This window comes from Euleptes europaea, chromosome 4 (genome assembly GCF_029931775.1).
Source record: "Euleptes europaea isolate rEulEur1 chromosome 4, rEulEur1.hap1, whole genome shotgun sequence".
Lineage (NCBI taxonomy): Eukaryota > Metazoa > Chordata > Lepidosauria > Squamata > Sphaerodactylidae > Euleptes > Euleptes europaea.
This window is the reverse complement of record NC_079315.1, coordinates 79,910,606-79,924,554: the sequence shown is the minus strand read 5'-3', so window position 1 is coordinate 79,924,554 and position 13,949 is coordinate 79,910,606. Positions and strand designations below refer to the sequence as shown.

General features: G+C 40.4%; 1 protein-coding gene across 2 annotated transcripts in view; it reads right to left on the bottom strand.

The window, feature by feature from the left end:
* Positions 1-13,949, bottom strand: part of FAM172A (family with sequence similarity 172 member A) — a 273,486-nt gene that overhangs the window by 236,947 nt on the left and 22,590 nt on the right. For both annotated transcript variants that reach the window (XM_056848719.1, XM_056848720.1), the window contains 2 exons: positions 13,686-13,787; positions 8,724-8,824 (listed from right to left, as the gene is read on the bottom strand). In XM_056848719.1, the coding sequence (XP_056704697.1) occupies positions 8,724-8,824; positions 13,686-13,787 (203 nt within the window). The remainder of the gene's footprint in view (positions 1-8,723; positions 8,825-13,685; positions 13,788-13,949) is intronic.

The following is a 13,949-nucleotide window of genomic DNA, read 5'->3' as shown; positions in this document are numbered from 1 at the left end:
TCCCTACAGTATCTTCAAAGGCTGAAAGGGGAAAACAAGACATATGAGCCTGGTCTTTGAGAGAAAGGAAGGGGTTCCTCAGCAGCAATGAAGCACCTTTGGGGGCTTGAAAGTGACCAGTTAGGAGAAGAAAGTGCAGCAAAGCAGGTCCATGGAGCAAAGGGGCAGAGACCAATCATGCAATTGGAGGTAACTGGATGAATCCAAACAGGCTGCAAACACTAGGGCTGAGGGGTAACCCTTTTGCCAAGAATGAAGAGTGGAAGGGATGTGGGCATCAGAAGGTGAGAGTAATAAAAATTCAATCTTTCTAGATATGAGATAGTTTGAATAGAAAGTCTTTGTATTGTGAAGGGGAGTTTCCTTTGTTTGCATTAAATGTATCAAAAATGCTCCCTTGAGGAAGTTTGGAAGCTAGAACTAGGGCTGGGTACTTGCCATGATTAAGGAATGGCAGAAACCTTCCTGTCCAGTTGTTAAGATATGGAGGAACTTGCTGAAATTGGCATGTTACCTATTGTTTTGGAGATCTGGCTTGCCTCAAATTATCAGGGAGGGGAGGCAGCATGGTATACCCAAATGTATCATGTCTTGGAAGCTAAACAGGGTCAGGAAAACCTTCATGGAAGGGAGACCTCCAAGGAAGGTTCTGCAGAAGAAGGCAATGGAAAACCACCTCTGCTTCTCACTTGCCTTGAAAACCCCTTGATGGGGTCGCCATAAGTCAGCTGCAACTTGACAGCACTTTATACACACATCTGGGAAAAGGCTCCAAGGCCTTTGTGGTACATTTAATCCCTCTTAGGGTGGGCTTTTACATGGTTGATGGAGGAGCTACCCTGAATTCCTTTAAGCCCTTAGGGTGGCATTTGATATTAGTTTAATACATGCTCCATTGATCGTTTCTAGGCCCACGCTGAGGGGTGTACATGTAGAAAATGGGGGCCCCAATGGGGTGAGAATCTTAGCGGTCTCAATGGGGGAGATAACGGGGGGGGGCATTTGGGTGGAGAGGCAGCACAGAAATGTTTTAAATATATACATAAGTTGAGTATAGATGTTTAAATCACACACACAGAGTTGCATAAAGGCTGTAAACCAATCCCTGTGACTCTTGCCTCCTAGTAAATAGCTATTCACCTGGATCATCTCACCATGTAAAGAATGTGCTAGTGCATCTAAGGAAGTAAGATGACTGGAAGGTTTATTGCATGGTAGGCAGCTTTAGACAAAAGGGTTACCATGGAGACAGCTGTCATTAGGCTAAATGAAAGCTGTCATTGGGCTAAATGAAAGCAGCCAAAATGTAACAACTGTTTGCGTAAATCAACATTTAAACAATACTAAATTGTAGTGCAATCGATCTCAAAGGAATAGTTTGGCATTCCTGAGTAAGTCAAGGTCCTGTACTAAGGCACTTTTTAGAACTAGTAAATAAGAAACCAAGTATTTTAGAATGCCAATAGCCAGTGGTAATAGTAAAAAGAGGCTAGGGAGAGGATAACTTTGGTGCTGTTTATAATTCTTTAATCCCACTCGGTGTTTGTTGTTGTGCATGAACAGTGCCGAAAGGGAATACAAACCACAGGTCTTTAGCATTACTGAAGGCTCTACCAAGTCATATGATAAGGAGGAATTCCAAAATGCAAGCAAGTTTAACACCTATTTTAATACTAAGAATATGCTGCAATGTGATTGAGCAATTAACATGACATGATGGGACTCCATCACAAAACATGTTTAAAACGTATGCAACAGCTGCCTTTGACACTCTCGGCCATATTCTGCAATGGCAATGGTAATGCTACGCTGAGCCGGTCCTCAAAATACAACATAAATAGCAGCACTACCTGAAAAATGATTCCAGAGGGGCAGTCTTGCTGCACCTTAAAAAAAAAAAGCTAATACATTTGTGTCACAAGGTTTTGTGGATCAGAAGTGTGAAAACTATGGATTACAAATAAAAGCAAATAGTCTTTTAATGTGCAAAGGAGACAACACAGAATGTCCCAAACAGTCTGGAGGGAAAGGGTCGACAGTGGCTCCCAGAAAGCACATATAATAAGGCAGCTGGGAGAGCTAATCTGAATAGAAGGTCTTGCAGAACTGTAAAGGGCAGCCAGCCTAGACAGCACACAGGGAGAATGCAGCACAACCCTGGGGAGGGCACGGGGGAGACATGCTAATTTACTAGGCTGAGTGTGAGAACCTAGAAGCCTTACTGAATTTATGCCTTTTTAAAATTGTCCATGATTGATTTAATTATGCTGTCTTTTAACCAATGTTTACCTGCACCCGGTGTAACTGAATTTATACGTTTTTTTATGGAATGCTATAGGCAGAAGGCATAAACATGCGGGTGAGCGTGTCTGGGTGTGAGTGTGTCCACTTGAAGGCCATGCAAAGACAAGCTACAACCACATGATTCTATTCCATTATTTGCATCAAACACAAGTTACAAAAGCAGAAGATACTTTTTCCAGTTTGCAGGGAACTCAAAGGGACATTGTGTGCATGACCGCCTCCCCCATGCCAGCACTTCTACAGCGATATCATGGCTACTGTGCTGGTAACTTCTGGTCAGGATACCAACGATGCCTCAGGATCAGGTCCCACCAAGTCTCCAGAATCAGCCCATCACAACCTTCTGTTTTCACCAAACAGAACCCTGTGGCAGCACCCACCTGTATCTGGTTGATTCCTATCACATTCCTAGAAAAGAGGGCGCAAACCACACAGAGGGCCTGAGATGCAAAGGGGTATAAAACCAGCAAAGGGGGAAAGCAGAATCTCTTTCACCATATGTCAAGGTTCTCCAATTCAAATTGTATCAGCTGCAACTAAAGCTGGCCTAGGTCTGTACAGACATGTGCTTGTATATGAGTGGAATACAGTGGGGTGCTGTTTTGAATTTCCTTGGAATGAGCTTAATAAACGTTACTTCTGTACTAAAGAAAGTCCTGTCCGGCTTTCTCTCTGTCTCCCTCCCTCACCTGTGAGAAAAAGTCCTGCTGGGTTTGGGCAGAGGTGTGATCATCTTTTTCAGCTCATTGGCACTGGGCCTGGGCTCAGTGTGCACTGAGAGAGAGTAATGAAAGTAAAAGAAAAAGAGGGCCCTTGAGTTCTTCAGAATCATGAAAACGTTTCAGCACACAGGGGACAGCATGATTGACATGAACTACACATTATGGGAAACATGGGCCTGACACAAAAAATAGCATCACCATGGTTAAGTCTTCGTCTCTATAAGGTACAATAAAACTTGCACTATGCCCACATCAATCCCATCATGTCCATTTTCCAGTCTCTCATCCACACCACTGACACCAGGACACAGGGTACATTTTATTACAAGTTAGCGGCTGGAAGGGTGAAGTACTTATCATGGGAGAGCCGCTTTTAAAAGCTGCCCCATGTTTTTTATAACGTATTTATATAAACTTCAAGTGAGACTCGGTAATCTCATTAGGGATAACTAGCAGATATCCTTTACAATGATGACACTAAAAAGTGGCACGGAGCCTAAAATTACAAGGAACTCATCCCTCCCACTTACCCATCCAGCAGCTGCACAAGCAAGGGGTTGTCTTGCTCTTCCCTCCCTCCTCAATCTCTAGATTGCGTTTATGGGAAAACTTAATTTTTCAGGCTCCTTGGAGCAGGGACACAGGCTCTAGAAAGGGACCACAAACTCTACAGATGTGAGAAGAAGGCTACAGGGATGCCATTGGAAGGACAATGGGATTTCAATTGGGCTTGGGAATAAACCAAAGTATTTTTAAAGCTCCATTTGTCAGGGGCCTGTTATAAACAATACTCTTACTAAGGCATCTTTAAGCTTCAATACTTTTTGGGGAAACCAAGTGCTCTGTGTATTGCATGTATGTGTTGTTGTCAAACTGCATCAAACAAACGGAAGGGTGTGCTCACCCATCACTACTGTTTTTATTCTTACAATTTACTTCATGCATATCTTGAGTATCACCTTATCAGGATCCAGGGTACTTTGTTCCTTGATGATCACCATTTGGAGAAAAGCAATGTCAAACACTACAAGAATTCTAGGGGAAATCTGAATAGCCGAACACATACATGCTTCTCTTCCCTCACTCCTCACCCTTTATCCCACAACTAGCTCTGCACCATCTGCAGCCAGATGCCTCTGCTTCCAGGCAAACCTAGAGCTATATATGCTTCAGCTGCCACTACAGCAGTGGTGCCTTATTTAAATTGTTAATTGTTTTTAGCATGCTACTGATTATGCTGAATAATACATGAGAGCTTGAGAACTGAGGTACAAATTTTCATATCTACATTTTTGTCTGAAGAAGTTTCACATGGCAAGCAAGAGGGCTCTTCCAAAGAAAAGTTCAGTCTCAAGGGCCGGTTGTAAATAGTACACATATTAAAGCATCTCAAAACTTCGATAATCTTTTAGAAAGCCGAGTACTGTGCATACTAAATATGTTTCTGTCCATTCTCCTGAAAAAGATACCTCCATCTGTGCCTTCTTGGCACCCTTCCCTAAAAACAGGAGAGAAACACTTTTCATATCTCACCAATTAGTGCCTTCAATGTCTCCATCATTCATTTTAAAAAATCACATTTACGCTTATTGTGGTGGTGGATTAACTTCTACTTTTCACACTCCAGCTCTCTCTCTTTAAAGACAGCTTACAATTGCAACTACTGAGTATTTCTTGGCACCTTAGTTAACAGCTTTTTCTGGATTTTACTTGAAATCCTAGGGCAGCCTATTATATCCTAGATGTGCCAACACCCAGGCAACAGCCAACTTCCTTTTACTAATTTCTACAGTGTTCATACTGATTTTAACATACAGGATACAACGTGTATCACATTATTTGACTAGCCTTTTGAATCTGTCTACCATCTGGTGGTGAGGTGGGTCAACAATATAACTTAAATGATCTGCTAGAATAGATGAAAACAGAAAAGAGCAGATTCCAAAACAGAACGATTAAAAAAAAAAGTATTCGGAATCTCTAACCAAGAAAAAAGATCACATATTCATACACAAATCAAGAGAAATCTACCAAGAATAATGAGGAAGATGTAAAAATTACACATTATCCACCAGGAATATAGTAAGGAAGTTAGTTGCGTAACAATGCATATACTATAAAACATGTTCCAGTTAAACATTTATGAAAATTTATAAGGTAATAACAATTACCTAACATAAGATTGTTGTAAAGCTAAGATAATGTTTATATAATCATCCTTTAAAGTTCTTTGTAAGTACAATCTATTACTTTTACTTCTCAATGAGAATACTTGGATATCCCATCTCCACCATTCTGCACCCAAGCCTGCTCTCGATGCATTTTCTTCTACTTTTGTAATTCCATTTTCTGACTTATTCATGATAAGTCATGTCGTATGTTGTTTTTTGTTTGCATCAATGTATCTAAATCTCAGTTTGGCCCCATCTGTTGATATATAAATCCAGAGACTGGAACCATGAACAGACAAGGCACATCTTTTTACAAACCTGAGGAAAAACCCCAGGTTTGCAGACTTAAAAAAATAACAATAACAATAATGAAAATTGGGGAGTAACCCCCCCAAAAAAATAATAGAAGCAGCATCTGTACCTTTAAGAAACAAATGCCCTCTGCAGTGACCTCTGTGGGAGTCGCTGTGTGAGTGTGTGTGTAAAGTGCCGTCAAGTCGCAGCCAACTTATGGCGACCCCTTTTGGGGGTTTTCATGGCAAGAGACTAACAGAGGTGGTTTGCCAGTGCCTTCCTAGGCAATGAAAATATTGTCAGCCTTCAAGACTTGGTGTTGTCAGTACAAGACAGGGGGAGGGGGCAAGTTCCTTTCCAGGCATGTTTTGGCTTGAGGGAGGCACCAAGCCCAGCAGCAACCACTGACAGGCTTGGCTGCTCATTATTATTCAACAGTACACAAAAGCCAGTACAGTGTAGTGCAGGGTTCCTCAACATGGTGCCCATGGGCGCTGTGGCACCTGCCAGTACTTCCCCTGGTATCCACCAAACTTCACAAAGTGGACAGGGCCATTGTAAGACAGGGGTTGTTATTAGCTGCCCATATTCAAATGAAAGGGTTTTCTATGTCTGCAATAGGAGCTGTAGCCACTGGAGATTCAGAAGCACTGGCGAGTACCTGGGTTTTCTTTAGTCAGTATGTGGGTCCATTCCACCTTCAGGATTTCATTCCCCCTTCTCTCTCCTGCAATTCTTTTGTAAAGCAAGGACGAATGTATCGTGTTTGGCTCCGCTTCCTGTGGTAACCATTTGGGGTATGACTCCACTTTCTGTGGCAGCCATTTTTGGGATGACACTCACCACCTCCTCACAAAATTCTAAAGGTGCCTGAAGCTCAGGAAGGTTGGGGACCTCTGGTGTAGTGGTAAGAGTTTCAGACAAGAATCTGAGGTCCCACATTTGAATCCCCACTTAGCCGTAGAAGCTTACTGGGTGACTTTGGGCCAGTCATACACTCGTAGACTAACCTCTCACAGAGTTGCTGTGAGGATACAATGGAGGACAGGAGAACAAAGTAAGCTGCTTTGGGTTTCCACTGTGGAGACAGGCAGGGTATAAATGAAGTAAATAAATAATAAATGCTTCACCGACATTTTGGAGTTCTTTGAGAAAGTAAACATGCATATAGAAAATGGTGACCAGTAGACATTATATATTTGGAGTTTCAAAAGGCTTTTGACAAGGTACATCACCAAAGGCTCCTGAGTAAACTTAGCAGTCATGGGCTAAGAGGATGGGTTCTCTTATGGATTAAATATTGGTTAAATGACAGGAGGCAAACAGTAGGAATCAATGGACAGTTCTCACAATGGAGGGGAGTAAGTGGTGGGGTGGCACAAGGATCAGTATTGGGGACAGTACTATTTAATTTGTTCATAAATGATTTGGAATTAGGAGTAAGTAGTGGCCAAGTCTGCAGATGACACAAAAGTATTCAGCATGATAAAAACCAAGGATGACTGTGAAGAGCTCCAGAAGGATCTCCAAAAATTGGGTGAGTGGTCAACAATGTGGCAAATGAAGTTCAGTTTGGTAAGTGTAAGGTGATGCACACTGAGACAAAAAAAAAATCCCCATTTCAAGTACAGGGGGTCTGAACTGAGTGAGAGGGGAAAAAAGATCTTGAGGTCATAGTAGATAGCTCAATGAAAGTGTCAACCCAGTGTGCTGTAGCAGTGAAAAAGGCAAACTCTATATTAGGCATTATTGGAAAGGAATTGAAAATAAAACATTATAATAATGCCCTGTAAAGTTCTATGGTGCAACCTCATTTGGAAAACTGTGTACAATTCTGGTCACTTTATCTCAAAAAGGACATTGCAGAGCTGGAAAAAGTACAGAAGAAGGCAACCAAGATGATTAGGGGTTTGGAGCACCTTACCTATGAGAAAAGACTAAAGACTTTGAGACTTTCAGTTTAGAAAAGAGACAACTAAGGGGGACATGATACAGGTTTATGCATGGGATGGAAAGAGCGGACAAAGAGTACTCTGTCTCCTTCTCCCAAAATACTAGAACTTGAGGGCATCCAATGAAGCTGATGGACAGTAGATTAAGGACAGACAAAAGGAAATACTTCTTTACATGGAGAGTCATTAAAATGTGGAATTTGCTGCCAGAGAATGTAGTGATGGCCAGAGGCACAGCTTTAAAAGGGAATTAGATAGATTCACACAGGATAGGTGGCTACTAGCCATGGTGACTAAAGGGAATCTCCATATTCACAAGCAGTCAACCTCTGAATCCCAGTGCCAGGAAGCAACATCAGGGGAAGGCCTCACCTCTACGCCCTGTTGGCCTTCCAGAGGAACTGGTTGGCTGCGGTATGAGACAGGATGTTGGACTAGATGGACCATGGCTCGGCTCCAGCAGGGCTCTTCTTATGTTGAGGGCTGCAACAGTTTCCATCATAGCTGGCCTCCCTTCCCCTCCCTCCTTTTCTTTTCATCTGATCTTCTAACAGGGGCCCTGATTGCTTTCCCCAGGCTGGTTGCAGCCCTGTGTGCCAAGAATGAGCACTTACTTGTTTTAACCTCGGAATCTAGTGGTTTTAAATTAGGATTGGATTTTTGTTGCATATTTTATTATTGCTTGTTAATGATTTACTTGATGTCAGCCACTCTGAGCCAAGCTTCAGCTTGGATATATGTCCAAAGATAAATAAAATAAATATGTGCCCTTTAAAAAGGCAGGCATCAGAAAGGGAGGAGAGGGAAGGCTTGGTGGTCCTTGGGTTGTTAGAGAACTCTGCCTTATACAATATGCTTCTCAAAATAAAACCTGTAGTTTATTATAAAATATTAGAAGTAATTAACTATTGCTAACAAAAACTCAAACAGGATACTACCCAAGGTGCCTAACTCATTCTGAATAAAAGAATTCACATGTTTATATTATTTCATGCAGACTCATTTCTACACATGATCTTGTACATCTCAAGGCATTTTATTATAAGCTATTTTAGTATCGTCAGTTGCTAGGATTGTCACTTTTACCTTCATCTGCTTCTTGAAGTTGGTATCTTGAGAATTTCACACAACTAGGAAATATTTATCTCCTTAAAATGCTGAACTTTCATCATATTTCTTATTTAACTATTAAAGATGTTAACTCTCCACACAGCAAGCAGGCAATTAAACATATATTATACACTGCAATTCATAACATATTGCTGACATATAATACACACCTCTCCAAGTGCTTCGTAGCGTTTTTGGTTCCATCTATGCAAATCTTCACGGTAGTTAAAAACAAATGGCTCCCCAGTTTTTATATGTCTTAACTGTCCCTCTATAAGAGAAACAATAATAGCAGGTATAAAACAAGGATTTTAGAAGTAGAAACAGCTCACAATATAGGACATAGTTTGCTTACAAAAGGGCATTGTTTTCCATATACCATTTCAATCTTCTAAATTATGAGTGCATTCAGACAAAATGGACCACAATATTACCGCACACTTCCAGATCAGATTTGCAACATGTATGGGACAGATCAAAGATAATTAAGGAAAACCAAACATAGCAATTGTTTTGCAATGTTCAGAAGTTTCTGCCCAAAACTGAATTTTATATATAAACCTTGGCAATCCATAGGGCATTGAATTTCTCATTATGTCATCTTTGTGGAAGTCATAATTTTTTTTCGTACCTTGCAGTTCTCTTTTTATGACCAACATACAGTAGCATATCTAGTTACTGATAAGGGGAAACATTAAAACAGAAACCTTATACATCAACATGAATTGATAGCTCCAAGGAAATTTAAAACTCGGAGAGAGAATACTGGCACCAGTCTTAGCCTATGTTTGCTCCTAAAAAATAGCTATAAAATATTTTGCCCAAAATGTAGTTAGAATTTAAAAAAAAAAAAAACTATGAGATTAACAAAGCATCTAAGAATATTATTCCAAATCCTGAAATATATGAATGCAAAAGCATGGTTTCAGTTGGTGGAAGTTGTCTTCTGATGAACAAATATAACTTTCTTTACCAAAGCGAGGATTCCATTTTGTACATGACCTCTTTGTGTGTACAGTAAGAACAGCATTTGGTTGGAAAGGTCTTCCAGCCGCAAAATAAAAATGAGAACTTTAATGCTATTTATTTATTAACATAAAAGTCGACCTCTCTAAATCCTACCTACCTCAGTTTCAGTATGCTCCACTCACTCCGATTACTATCCTCCTGGGAATAGTTTCTCCCCAACTTCATATCCAATACCTCAGGTCACAATATCCCTTTCTTCATGGCATAATCACACTCCATTTCTTCCAAGATTTCTAATTTTTATAATTCTATGCTCAGCTTTTATGCTCAATTTTAATGCTGGTTATAGAAGTTCCTAAGGAAATCATAGCATGTTATCTAAGAAGAACTACACTGTATTTTCAAGTTCTCTTAAGTTTCACAGAAGCCACACCTGCTCATTGTATTATTATTGCTTAGCAAATGAGAATAAAAGGCATAGCTTTTCTCCAGACATAGAAGAATATGAAAATGCATTATAGCACACATGTTAAAAGATTCCAGCCAATCTCGTGACACTAGGATCAAGATATTTGTTACTGCTCTCACGATGCCACTTGTGTGTGTGTAAAGTGCCGTCAAGTCGCAGCCGACTTATGGCGACCCCTTTTTGGGCCCATCCTCTTTTAGAAATCAGATGTGCACACTTAAATGTACAGCCTAGAACCCCCTCCTTTCAAAGAGATTCACTTTCATGACATCTGATTTCTAAGTACCAGCATAGGAAAGCCATCAGGGTATTTAAAAGCAAAGTACTGCATAAATGCCTATGTTTAAAAGAAAGCCTCCCCCTCTAAAATTGGAAAATATGAAAAACATTAAATAACGAAATGTTGTTGTTTTTTAATTCAGAGGATAACTACTATTGCACTTCAACAGCATTATAAACTTCATAAGGTATTCTATTTTGCAGAGCAAATTTTTTAAGGGATGAAAAATGATTGAACCCAAAGACTGTCCATTAACATCTGGATTGCAACTGTTAAGAGATTTCACTTTCATGTGTAGAAAAGTAATTCTAAGGAGGAGGAAGCTACAACGGTTTCAGATTTCTATCTGTCAATCATTTCTATAGACTATCCCCAAGAGTATGAAGCTATGTTTAACGGGCTCTATAGAAGGCTGTCTGAAAACTGGGCAGACGCTTCAGCTAGCACAGAATTTGGCTCCTGATGGCAGTGGGTCTCTAGATGTACTTACATAAATGCTCCATTTCTTCACTCTTCCTGTTGCTCTCTGGCCACAATGTGAATTTTTGTAACTGAGCCATTTATAATATTGAACTTTTACTTACTACAATCTGCTTCAAAAGCCCTCATAGTGTTCCTCCATGTATCTGTTATAACAGCGGACATGGGTTTTAATTCCACAGCCTAATAAATGTGTTGGGTTCGTCCACTCCCTCCACCCCTTGGGGGGGGGGCACAGCAGCACATATGAATTGACGGGTTCAATCCCAGGCATTTTTAGTTAATGATGTATGATCACAAGAGTAAAGGCATTCTCTGATTGATACACTGGAAAGCTGCTGCCAGTATGTAAGAATAAAAGGTACAAAACTATACGTTCTCTGCAGCTTCCCTCTACTTCTAGAATGCCCCCTCCCCTTGGCGCAGTGGAAGGATCCCTTGTTGGGGCCCTACAAATTTTGTTCAGAGTCCACTGACAATGAGCAATAGTGGCAGTGAGCTATATAGATACCAAAATGTGGATTAATTTGTCCTAGAATTTCAATATCAGTTATAAGCTACTGGGTAATTCACAAGCCATGGTGTGCAGCCTTCTTATTAAACAGGCACATCCAAAAATATCTGCTGTAACGGGATGAGCTGAATATTTAACAGTTTTCATTTTCACATCAAAAGTTTCCCTTTTATTGAGGCAGAGGTTTTTGGTAAAAAAAAAAAAAATGGCCTATGAGGAAAAAAAATCAGAATTATCAGGCTGTTTTGAGGAAAGTAGCTCCCCTCACTTGAAGCTGTTAACACTCTTGGGCAAGCCCTAAAGTTTAGTCTTCAGTGAAGAGCTGTGTGGTTTCTGAATAAGTCCTAAAAGGAAGAGACTAAGGAAACTTTACAGCCTTCATTGAAGAAGCATGCAAACTCAAGTGACTTCTACAGGCAGACAGGAAGAAGTCCCCCAGCCTTTGAAGGGGGAAGCGACCAGCCCCCAACTCAGACATAAAGGTCCAGACTCTGGAAAAGCTATCCAGTCTCAGCCCCAAGTGAGCTTTGCATACTTCCTGAGCCTGTCAAAATGGACTGACATAAAGCCAGCAGACTCCCTGATAGCTTCCATGGGATTTAGAAACTAAGATTATAGTGTAGTTTTAGAAACTGCTTACAATGTCAAGCCTCAGCTTCATGGAAAACATGAAACCTAAAAGAGAATGTTATTGATCAAGCAGAGAGCTGCTTTGGGGCTCACTCAGATACTGCACAGGTCTGATAGGCCCGGGTCAGGTACTCTGGGGAGAGGCACCCTAGAGACTGCATAAATGTCCTTCAAACAGCTTCTTCTAGAATACTGTTTTACAATTTATTGGAAACTGCACAGATTAGTTAAATCAGGAGAATCATAGAGTTGGAAGGTACCACCAGAGTCATCTAGTCCAACCCCCTGCACAATACAGTAAATTAACAACTACCTCCCCCCACATCCCCAGTGACCCCAACCCTCCCCCCGCCATGCAGGATCCCACAATCAAAGCACTCCGGACAGATAGCCATCTAGCCTCTGCTTAAAGACCTCCAAAGACGGAGACTCCACCACCCTCTGAGGCAGCACATTCCACCGTCGAACACCCCTCACCGTCAAAAAGTTCTTCCTAATGTTTAGGTGGAATCGCTTTTCTATTAGTTTAAATCCATTACTCCGTGTCCTAGTCTCTGGAGCAACAGAGAACAAGCTAGTTCCCTCATCAACATGACATCCCTTCAAATATTTAAACATGGCTATCATGTCTCCCCTCAACCTTCTCTTCTCCAAACTAAACAAACCCAACTCCCTAAGTGTCTCCTTGAGAACTTGAGGTTTGTCCATTTAGGGTAGTCGGGAGATTCCACAGCACTAACAGTTTTCTAAAAACACAAAGTAGGTGGACACACAATATTCACTTTACAAAAACAGGAAGCCAACATCATATGAAACCAGCTGTAATTCTTGTTTCCTAGCTAAGTACCCATTAGGGGAAACCACCACATTAAGACCCTTGAAGCAAAAATAGTCCCCTATAAATCAGTAGCATGCCTTGGCAGGATAGCCACCATTCACAAAATCTAAGCCTTTATTAACTTCTTAAACTGATACAATACTATATTTCTTGTTAAAGTTAACAGGCTTGTGGTAAACAGGTCTCATGATAAGTTTTATATTTTAAAATGGAAATTAAAAATATACGCAGATTCTAAATGCTTTGAATATGATCACAATAAAACAGCTTAAATGGTGAAGCACATGGATTGGCAAAGTCCATGTTTCATATTCTGCCTTTCATATGAAAAAAAAACACTGGCTGCAAAAATAATCCAGTACAGTGTGAAAATGCCAGTAAAGATGTTTCCACAAAAGCAATTCTGAGAATAATATGCTTGGCACTCAAGAACATGTTTTACCCCGGCCTAAAATAGATCAATGTGATCAAGCAATCTTCTGCTGGTATGGGGTGTGTGTGGCTTCCACCATGTACATGGAGCTCTCTAACCACTAAGGACTGTCATTCATTTCAACTGAGGGAACCGTTCCATGTACATACAACACTGCACATGTAGCTCTAGTTCAACAAGTGTAGTAAAACAGACTCACTTCTAAACCAGTTTGTTAGAAGAATCAGAGTAAGATGTATCAGTAATACAATACTCGAGCTATATATAACCTACTTGTTTTTTAAAATTTCTAATAATGGATACAGGGAGCTTGGACAAATGAAAAATGACAAAATGTATATTTGTGCACATTAGATGAAAACACTTGACTATTCTAGAACGCTACTTTTCTTTTAAACTGTACAAAAACATACTTAACAGCAAGTTAGAAATCAAAGTACAGTTAAAAAGAAGGAGGGGAGAAATCTATCAATACTCTATCATTGCTAAGTTATTTCTTCTTCCATCATAATTACTTACTTTCATTAAAAGCATATTCAAATCCTTCAAGAGTATCAGGAAACTCAAGAGGTGGCTCATCCTTTTTCATCAGTTCATCCAAGTCTATTCTAGATAACAAATCTGAAAAAAACGTTGGTGGGAAAGAAAACTTATCTTTCTGCAGGCCTCAAACTCATAGTTAGTCCCCTAGAAAAGCAGCATTCCAGAATGTGAGAGCTGATATTATAGTCCTGACCTGCTTTGATCAGGATAAATTAGGCTATTAATCCATTCTATCTATAC